At 38.3% G+C, this 14,619-nt stretch overlaps 1 protein-coding gene across 1 annotated transcript; it reads right to left on the bottom strand.

Moving 5' to 3' along the window:
- Positions 1 to 5,849: 5,849 nt before the first annotated feature.
- Positions 5,850 to 14,061, bottom strand: LOC137169884 (uncharacterized). Its single transcript, XM_067573294.1, has 2 exons — positions 12,381 to 14,061; positions 5,850 to 8,317 (listed from the first exon to the last, which is right to left on the bottom strand). Exons 1-2 carry the CDS (start codon positions 14,059 to 14,061, stop codon positions 6,483 to 6,485), a joined length of 3,516 nt encoding a protein of 1,171 aa, XP_067429395.1. The 3' UTR covers positions 5,850 to 6,482.
- Between the last annotated feature and the right edge of the window lie 558 nt (positions 14,062 to 14,619).

The following is a 14,619-nucleotide window of genomic DNA, read 5'->3' as shown; positions in this document are numbered from 1 at the left end:
AGTTAATTAGCTGAACATGAATTTTAAGCTTAAACTTTAAACTTCATAATTTCTACATAGTGATAGCTGGAAGGAAAACAGCTGATAACTGCTCCAATGTTTTATCATTTGATTATAGATCTACAGCAGCGTCTGTCTGTCACACAATAAAACACAAATAGACAATTTAAACCTGTTAATTACTGAAAGAACAGAACTGACATAAAGAAGCAATAAAAAGAGTTTGTGTTTATGTAAAAACTAAAAGAATATCAGCCAATACATTATCAGCTTTTTGTTTTTTACTCTCAAAAATCAATATTAGATTAAAACATATTGTGTTGTTTGGATTCAATTTCCAACAGTTAAAACTTGTGCAGTTTTATTTTGGGAACACGACTAACAAATTTGAATCATACTTGACAATTATGATGGAAACTGATGAAAAATATATTAGTGACCTTTCAGCCTTCAGTTAAAACAGCTGCCTGATGTCTGAACCATGTACACAGACAAAAACGTGTTACCATAGCAACATAATGTCCTGTATACCAAAGTCTTTTCAAATTTTACAAAAAACTAAACATGGCTTCTCTTCAGATCATGTCGTCATTTGATCCCATTAAGTTTTCATCAGCTGACTGGATCTGAAAACCAGTTTCTGCTCTGTTTCCTCCCAGTTTACTACCAGTCCAACCAGTGGGTGGGCGTCTACGGCATCCGAGAGAGAGACCACGAAGCCTGGGCGGCCAAACAGGAGTGAAGGTGTCCGTCAGTTACAGTCCACAACAACACACAGCAGCTACTTCTTCTTCTTCTTCTTCTTGTTCCCAAACATCTTGCTTCCTGTCCTGGCTCGGCCCAACATCTTCTTCTTGTTGAACATGGTCTTCTTCCTGCGCAGCGTCTTAACGTGGCGGTCTTGGATCCAGTCGTCACGCTGAGACTCCCACTTGATCTGCTTCAGGCCTGCGGGGGGACAGGAAGTGTTAGAAAGACAAGGAGAGGACGTCTGCATCACATCATCAAGTGTCGCTCAGGTGTCTCTTACCTGCTTTGTCTCTGTTGTTCATGGCGTTCAGTCCGATGTTGTCAAACTTAGAGCCGGCGTTCTCATCCAGCAGGGAACCAAACTGAAAAACTCCAAACAATTTTTAACTGAAACAGGAAGTTTTCAATCCAACACACTGTGTTTTATGTTATATGGTGAAAACCTTTTATCTCCAACATAACTTTTCAATGGCAAGATGGCTGAGGTCACTTGGTGACTGAGGACATGGCATCCAACATTTGGTTGCGTGACAGACACTTTGTAGTGTAGTTTGGACAGTACACTAGCTTAACCAAACAATTTGGTGGCCTACACTATGGGGAGTAGCTTCCTGTGGAAGAGGGGTAGCTACGGCACTGTCTAGTGGTTCTAGTGGGCACAACAGATTTTAACATGCACTAACTGAGATGCAGGGCAGTCAGAGGATTGTTTCTTAAAGTGGACTCAGGCTGGAATGCATGGCTGTAACAGCAGAGGATAACTTCTAAATTTCACAGGGCTGGTAGCACGCTGTGGTTCTATCTCACAGGCTCTATTTCTTACTCAGGCCGGAATGCATGGCAGTAACAGCTAGGTACAAGCTCTCTATGTGTCACAGGGCTGGTGACACACTGTGTTTGAATTAAAAAGAGGAGCACTTGAATTAACACCCAATTCTGACAGCTTCAGTAGATTGCATTGAATATGTGGTATTCGAATGCTGAACCGAAATTCTTACACATCCTACAGAGTAGGTTCAACCTGAGTGGCTAGTAGCAACAGCAAGGTCTAAGTGTAACACTATGAGGAATATTGTAAACACCTACAACGTTAGTTATCAATAACTCAAGATTTGGGTTACCAATTGCTTTAGCTAAAATTGATTTGAAAAACCAAATCTCACCACACTGCTCTTCTTTGTAAATACAGCTAGATATCTACTCCTGTGGCAGAGCAGTTGTGTTAAATATAAAGGCTTTTGGATCGTTTAAAAGTTTTAGATTCCAGAATTTTGGTACTGGGAAATTTTTTTTTCAAAATTATGCTGAAATTACTATTGAACAATTATGAATTGCCAACAATACTCTGCCTCACACGGGGCACCATTTTGTTGGGACTTGGTTACAAGTTTGGCTATGAGCAATAATTATTGATTATCAAATATAATTATTAATTATTAAAATCAATACAAAATATCAATAAGAATTAATAATAACAGGGCACCACCCTGGAGTCAGGTAAAAAGATAGCCAATTCAGTCTTAAAGTGTACTAATCTATCAATTTGGAACTTTGATTAATAAATAACTTAATAACTATAAACAAAATCACAATATCAATAGCTGGCTAAGGTTGAAGGATTTTGGGAGCTATTTGCAGAGCAGAGGTTGGCAAAACTCATGGCAACATTAAACAGACAGTGTGTATATCCAAAAGCATTTATTTAACAAAAAGGTAAAAGAGCAAAACACACAATATTAATCTAGCTAAATGTACCTATGTACAAGTCTGTGTGTGTGTGTGTGTGTGTGTGTGTGTGTGTGTGTGTGTGTGTGTGTGTGTGTGTGTGTATGTGTGGGGGGAAGGCAATGTCAAGATGTCTGAAGTCACTTGGTGAGTGAGCACATGGCATGTAGACAATATGGCCGACAGAGAGAACTACAGAGACAAAAGGCCAGACCATGTGGAGTCTTGAACCACCATTCACCACTTGAATGTGCTGCCTGAAGCAAAGTGTGCAGACCTAGTCTGTGTGGTTCTCTGTTTAAGGCCAATTGGTGTGGGTTAAAGGTGCAAGGTTAGGAAGAGGTTAGTTGCATGCAAGGCCTAGTTACTGGATGTAACATGTGTTAAGCACGCTAACATTAACTTAGGGGTGTGGCTATGCAATAACCTGACCATCACAACAACAGTTCAGTGAATAACCTTAGCCAAATCAATACATGTACAGTACATTGTTTAAGTTAAACATTCTTGCTTAGCTGTGCTATGCTTCACTATATATTACTAGGCTATGCCCACTTGTTACCAAGTCCATGGAGAAAGAGATCCTTTGTGGTGTTCTGCCTCCAACATATGGTTGGCCAGTGAGACCCAACACTTCCCTCACTCACTTCTCAGCTCCTCCCAGAGAGGACGGAGGAATTTAATTCACCAAAAGGGACGTCCTCACTCACTCCGGCCTTATTTTGAGGAGACGACAATGACGCACAGCATCTACATCGTCAATTATGAAGACATCAGTTATCAGTATGTAGAAATTATTAAGGAACAGTTTAAAGAGTTAATTAGCTGAATTCTAAGTTGAAACTTTAACCTGTTCCTTAATAATTTCTACATATTGATAACTGGAAGGAAAACACCCGATAAGTGCTCCAATGTTTTATCATTTGATTATAGATCTACAGCAGCGTCTACCTGTCACAGAATAGAAAATTTAAGTTAATTACTGAAAGAACAGAATCAACATAAAGGAGCCATGAAAACAGCTGCAGCCTGCGGAATATGTTTAAATGAAATGTTGCTTATTTAGTTTGTGACAGTCTGACGTCCTTTTCAGGCTCAGGATGATTTTATAGGAGATGCAGCTGTGTGACGTCATATTTTCTTGAAGGAGCTGAGACGTACTGAAACAGAAAAGAAGAACAAAGGAGAAGCCTTCGGGCTTATGAAGAAAAATAAACAAACAGTGTTTTTATGATCCCTTCAGATCAGCTGACTAATCAATAAACACATTGGATCAAATGGGTGTTGGCGTCAGGTAAAATACTTCCACAGAGGATACAGCTGAGGTTCTTCGCTCTGAGCTCCTCCTCTCCTCGAGATGCATTTAAGTGATCAGAATCATGGATGTATTAGAAGAGCTCTAATAATACATCCATCATCCTCCATGATGGCGGAAGAAAAACATTTTCTGGGTCACAGTTGGAGGACTGCGAGTCCCACTTTATTACATGGGTTTAGGTTAATAAACCCCTGTAATAACACCCCCTCTCTCTATTTCAATAATGCATCCTACCCCATATGCATATAAATGAGACCATTATAAATATACACATTATAAAGGAAGGAAGATCTTCGCTGCGTTGGTAACATCAAAATCAAAACAAACATACAACCAATAATAATGATAATAATGATAATACCTATCAGATCAATATTTTACGCATAAAACATTTGATCAGTTTGTTATATATGTATTGTTATAGATTAGACTATAATGTCTCAGCACCTCCAAGAGAGGACGGAGGAATTTAATTTACCAAAAGGGACGTCCTCACTCACGTTATTTTGAGTAGATGATAAAGAGGCACAGCATCTCAACTGTCAAATGTGAGGAAGTCAGCTATCAATATGTAGAAATCATTAAGTAACAGTTTAAATTCTAAACCTTCTAAATCATGAAAAAAGAGTTCTTGTTGCATCACTTCTCATGAACAGCAGGGGGAGTCTGGCTGCTAAAGACCAGTTAAAACGACTCCAAACTCCTGAATGTGTTCAGTTTTCATGTCTGGAGACGTTTCTTTACATGTAAAATGAATAAAACACTCAAAGTACTCACAGTACTTTTACTTTAATACTTCAAGTACACTTTGCTGCTAATACTTATGTGCTTTTACTCTGAGTACTTCTTCCACCTCTGACCAAGTGTTAATCAAAGCTTTCATTTGATGTCTGTGACAATTAAATAAAAGACAACTTGAAATGTGCTTAAGTTGTAACAAGAGGCTTACAGATCAATCTAAATATCCAGCTGATATCTTACCAGTAAGTAACAAGAAATCATGATACAGAAATGCCAAATGTATTTTTCAGCTAAATAACAAGTAGAGCTGCAACTAACTATTATTTTTCTTATCCATTCATCTGTTGATTAATTTCTTGATCAGTTGATTAGTTGTTTGGTCAATAAAATGTCAGAAAACAGTCAAATAAATGCTGATCACAGTTTCCCAAAGCCCAAGATAACGTCATCAAATTTCTTGTTTTGTCCAAAATCCAAAGATATTCAGTTTACTGTCATGTAAGACTAAGAAAAGCAACAATTCCTCAAATACGACGAGCTGAAAATGACTTAATCCTTACAAGTTTGGTCCTCAAATGTCTTGTTTTGTCACTACCAACAGTCCACAACACAAAGATATTCAGTTTACTGTCATAGAGGACTAAATAAACCAGAAAATACTCACGTTTCAGAAGCTGGAATCAGAAAAAGATATTTCTTTTAAAAAAAAAAAGAGAGAGAGAGAGGCTCAAAATGAAGAATCAATTATCAAAATACTTTTTAATAACTGGTGATTAATTTTCTGTGGATTTCATTGTTACAGCTCTACTGTTACTGTCGCATTTAAATGAGTGATTCTTATCAAAAATGTTTGTGTTTATGTAAAAACTAAAAGAATATCAGCCAATATATTATCAGCTTTTTATTTTTACTCTCAAAAATCAAAATCAATTTCCATTTGATGCTACTTTATACTTCCACTCCACTACATTTATTTGACAGCTTTAGTTACCTATCAGATCAATATTTTACACATAAAACATTTGATCAGTTTGTTATATATGTATTGTTATAGATTAGACTATTCAACAGTATAAGGTGTTAAATGAGCTCCACCTAGAAAGCATTAAATGCTTTAGTGAAGAAAGCTGAAAGTACAGAGACTGACTGACAAACGTTTGTCTGCTCTGAACATGAACTCTGTACTTTGTGGTGTTTCAGGAGGAAAACTGCCTCAAATAAACTTTCATTTTAGTTTCACATTTTCTCCACAAGCTTTGAATGAGATCCTGAGATGAAGACAGAAGAAAATACTTTGCTCACTGTTGAAAAAAAACATCTTTATTTATTGATTATGTAAAGTTTCAGATTACATCCAATCAGTAAAGTCTATTTAATGACTCTAGTTCAATGATTTCATGTACAGATTCACTTCATCCACACAATCACTTAGTTTAACCCAGAATGTCAGCTATGTACAAGAACATAATAAATGATTATTATCATGATAATTACACTTTGATTGTACATTTCTTTATCAATTTACAAAGTGATGAGAACAAAATATCTATGATGAAGGAAGTTCTGCTGTTTTCTCTGTTTAAGACGCTGAAGTGGAAGAGAAACAACAGCACACAAATACATCAATACAAACATGAAACTAACATTTAGAACAAAGAGAAGTTCACATTTTCATCTGAAGAAACATCAGTGAAGATTAAAAACATCATCATGAGCAGTGATAGCCTCCATGGATAAAAACACACAGGAAAAAGTGAATTTCAAAGGAACTCAAAACATCAACAGAACAAATGAAAAGAAAAAAAAAAGTTGACAATCCCAGTTTGATTGACAGCTGATCTCTGTGCAGTTCAGAAACACCACAGCAACGAGCTCTCAGAAACAATGGAGACAAAAACATGAAGAATTATAACAGAATCTGACACATGAAGTCTGAAATGACTTCTGTCTATTTCAGTTTACACAACTCAGCTGTGGATCCATAAAAATAAAACTTAAGTCCAGCATAGAGAGGCTGAGTGAATGTGGTCTGGACTCTGTGGAGGAGAGTCATGGTTTTAGAGACGCTGTAGAAGGACAGAATACCTGCTCTGTGATCCAGGTACACTCCTAATCTGGAGGAACCAGGACCTGAGACGGGAGTTTCTATATTGTTGAAACAAAATGTATAACTGTTAACGTAACAGTTTAAAGACCAAGATTTCTTATTACGTCCAAATCTACATTCATCAGAGTTTCCTGCTCTGCTGATATTCTTGTATGCGACTCCTACACCAGCTCCCAATCTCCATAACCATCTCCCTCTCCACTCCACCTCCCAGTAACAACGTCCAGTCAGACTCTCTCTACTCAGGACCTGATAACATTCAGTGAATCTGTCTGGGTGACGAGAATAAGACTGTTGTTGACTCATGGATGTTGCTTTTCTGTTCCCCTCAGATAATAACAGATGTGTGTTTGCTGTGTTTGGATCCAGTGTGATTTCACGTGAATATTTTAAGAACTCAGCTCTGGTCTTGGGTTCTGGTTGTGGCAGTAAAACGTCCACTTCAGTCACTGTCGGTGAGATGTTTGTCCATTTCTCCCTCAGGATGTCCTGTAGTTGATCTCTGAGCTCTGACACAGCTGCTGTCACATCCTCAAAGTATCTCAGAGGATGGATATTGATGCTGGATGAGTCTGTAGGTTCACTGAGTTGTGACAGTGAGGGGTAGTTGTGTAGAAACTGGTTGTGATCCTCTGTGTGTGAGAGCTGCTTCAGTTCAGCGTCTTTCCTCTTCAGCTCAGTGATCTCCTGCTCCAGCTTCTCCTGAAGCTCTTTGACTGGACTCACTTCAGTTTCCTGCTGGGATCTGATCTGCTGCTTCACATCAGAGCTTCTTTTCCGGATGAGACGGATCAGCTCAGTGAAGATCTTCTCACTGTCCTCCACTGCTTTATCAGCAGAGCGACTGACGGCCTTCATCTTCTGTTGAAGCAGCTTCACATCTTTCTCTCTGTCCTGGATTCTCTGCTGGATGTTTTGTCGACTCACCTCGAGCTCTCTCTGCCTCTCAGTCCTTTCTGCTGCAGCTGAGACTGTGTCGTGGCTTTTATGTTCCTCCACAGAGCAGAGATAACAGATACTCTGCTGATCAGTACGGCAGAACATCTTCATCACCTCATCATGACGAGAGCAGATGTTCTCCTGGAGCTTCTTGGAGGGGTCGACCAGCTTGTGTTTTTTAAATGTAGTTGATTCAAAGTGAGGCTGGAGGTGTTTCTCACAGTAAGAAGCCAGACACACCAGACAGGACTTGAGGGCTTTCAGCTTCCTCCCAGTGCAGACATCACAGGCCACATCTTCAGGTCCAGCATAGCAGTGATCAGCAGGAGCAGCTTGGAGTCCATTCTTCTTCAGCTGCTCCACTAAAGCTGCTAACATGGTGTTTTTCCCCAGGACAGGCCTCGGTGCGAAGGTCTGTCTGCACTGAGGGCAGCTGTAGATTTTCCTCTGATCGTCTCCATCCCAGTGTCCTTTAATACAGCTCATGCAGTAGCTGTGTCCACAGGGAATAGTCACCGGATCCTTCAGTAGATCCAGACAGATCGAACAAGAGAAGGTTTCTCGGTCCAGCTCATCTCCTTTCTGCGCCATTTCAGCTCTCAGCAGCAACGACTGTCTGAGTTTCACTTCCTGACAGGTGAAACCAGTTTGACAGCTCTTGTACATGTTGGTTACACCCATCTTCAAACTGTAGATGTGAAGGGGAGGGAACAAGGAAATATGAGCACAGAGTGGAGCTTGTTGTGTTTGAGAGCAGGAAGAAGAGGGAGGGCTTATCAAGCGCTGATTCATTCCAGGTAGAGGAGCAGTTTTAAAAGTTACTGGATGTTTTTCATTTGGCTAACGTGGCTCCTCGCTTCCCTCACTCACGTCTCAGCTCCTCCCAGCGAGGACGGAGGAATTTAATTCACCAAAAGGGACGTCCTCACTCACTGCAACCTTATTTTGAGGAGACGACAATGACGCACAATATCTACACTGTCAAATATGAAGAAGTCAGCTATCAATATGTAGAAATTATTAACAGTTCAAAGAGTTAATTAGCTGTACATGAATTTTAAGTTTTAACTTTAAACTGTTACTTAATAATTTCTACATATTGATAGCTGGAAGGAAAACAGCTGATAACTGCTCCAATGTTTTATCATTTGATTATAGATCTACAGCAGCGTCTGTCTGTCACACAATAAAACACAAATAGACAATTTAAACCTGTTAATTACTGAAAGAACAGAACTGACATAAAGAAGCAATAAAAAGAGTTTGTGTTTATGTAAAAACTAAAAGAATATCAGCCAATACATTATCAGCTTTTTGTTTTTTACTCTCAAAAATCAATATTAGATTAAAACATATTGTGTTGTTTGGACACAGTTGGAGGACTGCAAGTCCCACTTTATTACAGGGGTTTAGGTTAATAAACCCCTGTAATAACACCCTCTCTCTCTGTTTCAATAACTCATGAATAGAAAACAAATCTGCATCATACTCCATATGCATATAAATGAGACCTATTGCTACTTTTTACACATAAAAAAGGAAGGAAGAACTTTTCTGCGTTTGTAACATCAAAATCCAAACAAACATGCAACCAGTGATAATGAACCAATAAAATGACTTCTTTTAAATACAATTTTTGTAATAACTTACCTACTTATGAACAAGAATAAACATGAAATGAAGTATTATAAAGTGACACTAGCAAGATCAAGATAAAAGTGCAAAACCATTTCGCAAATCAGACAACTAAAGTATTATTTATAATGAAACTGCCATAAAGATAACGGTGCAAATGAAAAAATAAATTAAACACAATTATCACTGAAGATTAAAATAAAAGGTTTTAAATTATCATCATCATCACCATCTTCAAAACTTTTGCTTCCTAGATTTTTTTTTTAGACTTTGAAATTATTTTGCTTGAAGGGCAAAGAGCTCTCTGAAGAAAAACTGCTTTTTGATCAATACATACATTTTATTTTAGTCATTGAGCTTAAATAATGTATTTGTTTTACATCAGCACATGAGGACACCTGGTTAGCAAAAGTCTCAATTTATATTCAAGGAGAAAAAGAATACATGCATAGTTTCTGCGTATATCAAGAAATGGCCAAATTATCAGAATTAGAAGCACCCACTATGTGTTTCACCTGGTCTTTGTCTACAATGGCACTCATTTCTCATTTAAAACCACTGCCCACCTCTGCTTTCTGCTACCAAAGTTTTCCCCCAGGTTTTAAAATTATTGAGGTCTCCCGGTCTTCAGTTTAATCAAACTTTCTATTGATTACAATAAAGCAAATACACTTGATGAACAACAGAGAAATGAATAACTGTTGTAGAAATGATGAAATTCCTGTACTGTCATATCCAAGATAATGAAATTACTTTATTTGATAACATTATTTGTATTTTTGAAAAAACAGATTCAATTCAGAATGTAAATCTAAGTAAAAGGTTCATTTTTAATGTTAGATACATTTAAACAAATCAATAGTTATGTATTGCAGCTCTGAATCCCACAGAACATGAATGCATCAGATTATTTGACTCTGTGGTTCAGTTGGTGACATGAAGGTTTTGGTGAATCTGGAATAAATTAAATTATAATTTTCTGATTTTTACCAACATGTTATTATCTCCATTTCCTTCTTTTTAAATGAAATCATATCTTCTAAATGTGAATTACTGCAGCTCCGTCCTTTCACTGCTCATGTTTTTACAAATGTCCACAATTTATTTGGTCCAGTATGATTTTGTTGGAGTGATATATGACATACAGATCAAATCAGATTTTTCGATTTTACTTCACCATAACAGTCTAGTTCATGAAGATTGTCTGTTTACAGAAATATTTCTACTTGTATTGAAGGATCAGAGTTCTTGTTGCATCACTTCTTATGAACAGCAGGGGGAGTCTGGCTGCTAAAGACCAGTTAAAACGACTCCAAACTCCTGAATGTGTTCAGTTTTCATGTCTGGAGACGTTTCTTTACATGTAAAATGAATAAAACACTCAAAGTATTCACAGTTCTTTTACTTTAATACTTTAAGTACACTTTACTGCTAATACTAATACTGCTAATGTACTTTTACTCTGAGTACTTCTTCCACCTCTGACCAAGTGTTAATCAAAGCTTTCATTTGATGTCTGTGACAATTAAATAAAAGACAACTTGAAATGTGCTTAAGTTGTAACAAGAGGCTTACAGATCAATCTAATTATCCAGCTGATATCTTACCAGTAAGTAACAAGAAATCATGATACAGAAATGCCAAATGTATTTTTCAGCTAAATAACAAGTAGAGCTGCAACTAACTATTATTTTTCTTATCCATTCATCTGTTGATTAATTTCTTGATCAGTTGATTAGTTGTTTGGTCAATAAAATGTCAGAAAACAGTCAAATAAATGCTGATCACAGTTTCCCAAAGCCCAAGATAACATCATCAAATTGCTTGTTTTGTCCAAAATCCAAAGATATTCAGTTTACTGTCATGTAAGACTAAGAAAAGCAACAAATCCTCAAATATGACGAGCTGAAAATGACTTAATCCTTACAAGTTTGGTCCTCAAATGTCTTGTTTTGTCACAACCAACAGTCCACAACACAAAGATATTCAGTTTACTGTCATAGAGGACTAAATAAACCAGAAAATACTCACGTTTGAGAAGCTGGAATCAGAAAAAGATATTTCTTTAAAAAAAAGAGAGAGAGAGAGGCTCAAAACAAAGAATCAATTATCAAAATACTTTTTAATAACTGGTGATTAATTTTCTGTGGATTTCATTGTTACAGCTCTACTGTTACTGTCGCATTTAAATGAGTGATTCTTATCAAAAATGTTTGTGTTTATGTAAAAACTAAAAGAATATCAGCCAATATATTATCAGCTTTTTATTTTTACTCTCAAAAATCAAAATCAATTTCCATTTGGTGCTACTTTATACTTCCACTCCACTACATTTATTTGACAGCTTTAGTTACCTATCAGATCAATATTTTACACATAAAACATTTTGTTATATAGTTTATATATATATATCATGTATATATATATATCAGTTTGTTATATATGTATTGTTATAGATTAGACTATTCAACAGTATAAGGTGTTAAATTAGCTCCACCTAGAAAGCATTAAATGCTTTAGTGAAGAAAGCTGAAAGTACAGAGACTGACTGACAAACATTTGTCTGCTCTGAACATGAACTCTGTACTTTGTGGTGTTTCAGGAAGAAAACTGCCTCAAATAAACTCTCATTTTAGTTTCACATTTTCTCCACAAGCTTTGAATGAGATCCTGAGATGAAGACAGAAGAAAATACTTTGCTCACTGTTGAAAAAAAACATCTTTGTTTATTGATTATGGAAAGTTTCAGATTACATCCAATCAGTAAAGTCTATTTAATGACTCGAGTTCAATGATTTCATGTACACATTCACTTCATCCACACAATCACTTAGTTTAACCCAGAATGTCAGCTATGTACAAGAACATAATAAATGATTATTATCATGATAATTACACTTTGATTGTACATTTCTTTATCAATTTACAAAGTGATGAGAACAAAATATCTATGATGAAGGAAGTTCTGCTGTTTTCTCTGTTTAAGACGCTGAAGTGGAAGAGAAACTACAGCACACAAAAAAGTTGACAATCCCAGTTTGATTGACAGCTGATCTCTGTGCAGTTCAGAAACACCACAGCAACGAGCTCTCAGAAACAATGGAGACAAAAACATGAAGAATTACAACAGAATCTGACACATGAAGTCTGAAATGACTTCTGTCTATTTGAGTTTACACAACTCAGCTGTGGATCCATCAATATAAAGCCCAAGTCCAGCATAGAGAGGCTGAGTGAATGTGGTCTGGACTCTGTGGAGGAGAGTCATGGTTTCAGAGACGCTGTAGAAGGACAGAATACCTGCTCTGTGATCCAGGTACACTCCTACTCTGGAGGAACGAGGACATGAGACACGAGTTTGGATGTTGTTGAACCAAAATGTATAACTGATAACGTCACAATTTAAAGACCAAGATTTGTTATTACGTCCAAATACACATTCATCAGAGTCTCCTGCTCTGCTGATATTCTTGTATGCGACTGCTACATCAGCTTCAGATAACAATCTCCCTCTCCACTCCACCTCCCAGTAACAACGTCCAGTCAGACTCTCTCTACTCAGGACCTGATACCATCCAGTGAATCTGTCTGGGTGAGTAGAAGAAGACTGTTGTTGATCCATGGATGTTGCTTTTCTGTTCCCCTCAGATAATAACAGAAGTGTGTTTGCTGTGTTTGGATCCAGTGTGATTTCACGTGAATATTTTAAGAACTCAGCTCTGGTCTTGGGTTCTGGTTGTGGCAGTAAAACGTCCACTTCAGTCACTGTCAGTGAGATGTTTGTCCATTTCTCCCTCAGGATGTCCTGTAGTTGATCTCTGAGCTCTGACACAGCTGCTGTCACATCCTCAAAGTATCTCAGAGGACGGATATTGATGCTGGATGAGTCTGTAGGTTCACTGAGTTGTGACAGTGAGGGGTAGTTGTGTAGAAACTGGATGTGATCCTCTGTGCGTGAGAGCTGCTTCAGTTCAGCGTCTTTCCTCTTCAGCTCAGTGATCTCCTGCTCCAGCTTCTCCTGAAGCTCTTTGACTCGACTCACTTCAGTTTCCTGCTGGGATCTGATCTGCTGCTTCACATCAGAGCTTCTTTTCTGGATGAGACGGATCAGCTCAGTGAAGATCTTCTCACTGTCCTCCACTGCTTTATCAGCAGAACAACTGACGGCCTTCACCTCCTGTTGAAGCAGCTTCACATCTTTCTCTCTGTCCTGGATTCTCTGCTGGATGTTTTGTCGACTCACCTCGAGCTCTCTCTGCCTCTCAGTCCTTTCTGCTGCAGCTGAGACTGTGTCGTGGCCTTTATGTTCATCCATAGTGCAGAGATAACAGATACTCTGCTGATCAGTACGACAGAATATCTTCATCACCTCATCATGACGAGAGCAGATGTTCTCCTGGAGCTTCTTGGAGGGGTCGACCAGCTTGTGTTTTTTAAATGTAGTTGATTCAAAGTGAGTCTGGAGGTGTTTCTCACAGTAAGAAGCCAGACACACCAGACAGGACTTGAGGGCTTTCAGCTTCCTCCCAGTGCAGACATCACAGGCCACATCTTCAGGTCCAGCATAGCAGTGATCAGCAGGAGCAGCTTGGAGTCCAGTCTTCTTCAGCTGCTCCACTAAAGCTGCTAACATGGTGCTTTTCACCAGGACAGGCCTCGGTGCGAACGTCTGTCTGCACTGAGGGCAGCTGTAGCTCTTCCTCTGATCCTCTTCATCCCAGTGTCCTTTAATACAGCTCATGCAGTAGCTGTGTCCACAGGGAATAGTCACCGGATCCTTCAGTAGATCCAGACAGATCGAACAAGAGAAGGTTTCTCGGTCCAGCTCAGCTCCTTTCTGCGCCATTTCAGCTCTCAGCAGGAACGACTGTCTGAGTTTCACTTCCTGAGAAAGCGAAACAAGTTTCAGCTCTGATCTCAACAACACGTGTTTCCGCAGTAAATGCAGCCTGACAGCTCTTGTACATGTTGGTTACACCCATCTTCAAACTGTAGATGTGAAGGGGAGGGAACAAGGAAATATGAGCACAGATTGGAGCTTGTTGTGTTTGAGAGCAGGAAGAAGAGGGAGGGCTTATCAAGCGCTGATTCATTCCAGGTAGAGGAGCAGTTTTAAAAGTTACTGGATGCTTTTCATTTGGCTAACGTGGCTCCTCGCTTCCCTCACTCACGTCTCAGCTCCTCCCAGCGAGGACGGAGGAATTTAATTCACCAAAAGGGACGTCCTCACTCACTGCAGTCTTATTTTGAGGAGACGACAATGACGCACAACATCTACACTAATCAAATATGAAGAAGTCAGCTATCAATATGTAGAAATTATTAGGGAACAGTTTAAAGAGTTAATTAGCTGTATATGAATTTTAAGCTTAAACTTTAAACTTCATAATTTCTACATAGTGAT

This window comes from Thunnus thynnus, chromosome 18 (assembly GCF_963924715.1).
Source record: "Thunnus thynnus chromosome 18, fThuThy2.1, whole genome shotgun sequence".
NCBI lineage: Eukaryota > Metazoa > Chordata > Actinopteri > Scombriformes > Scombridae > Thunnus > Thunnus thynnus.
Note: the sequence above shows the minus strand (reverse complement) of the source record. Positions and strands in the feature narration are given on the sequence as shown.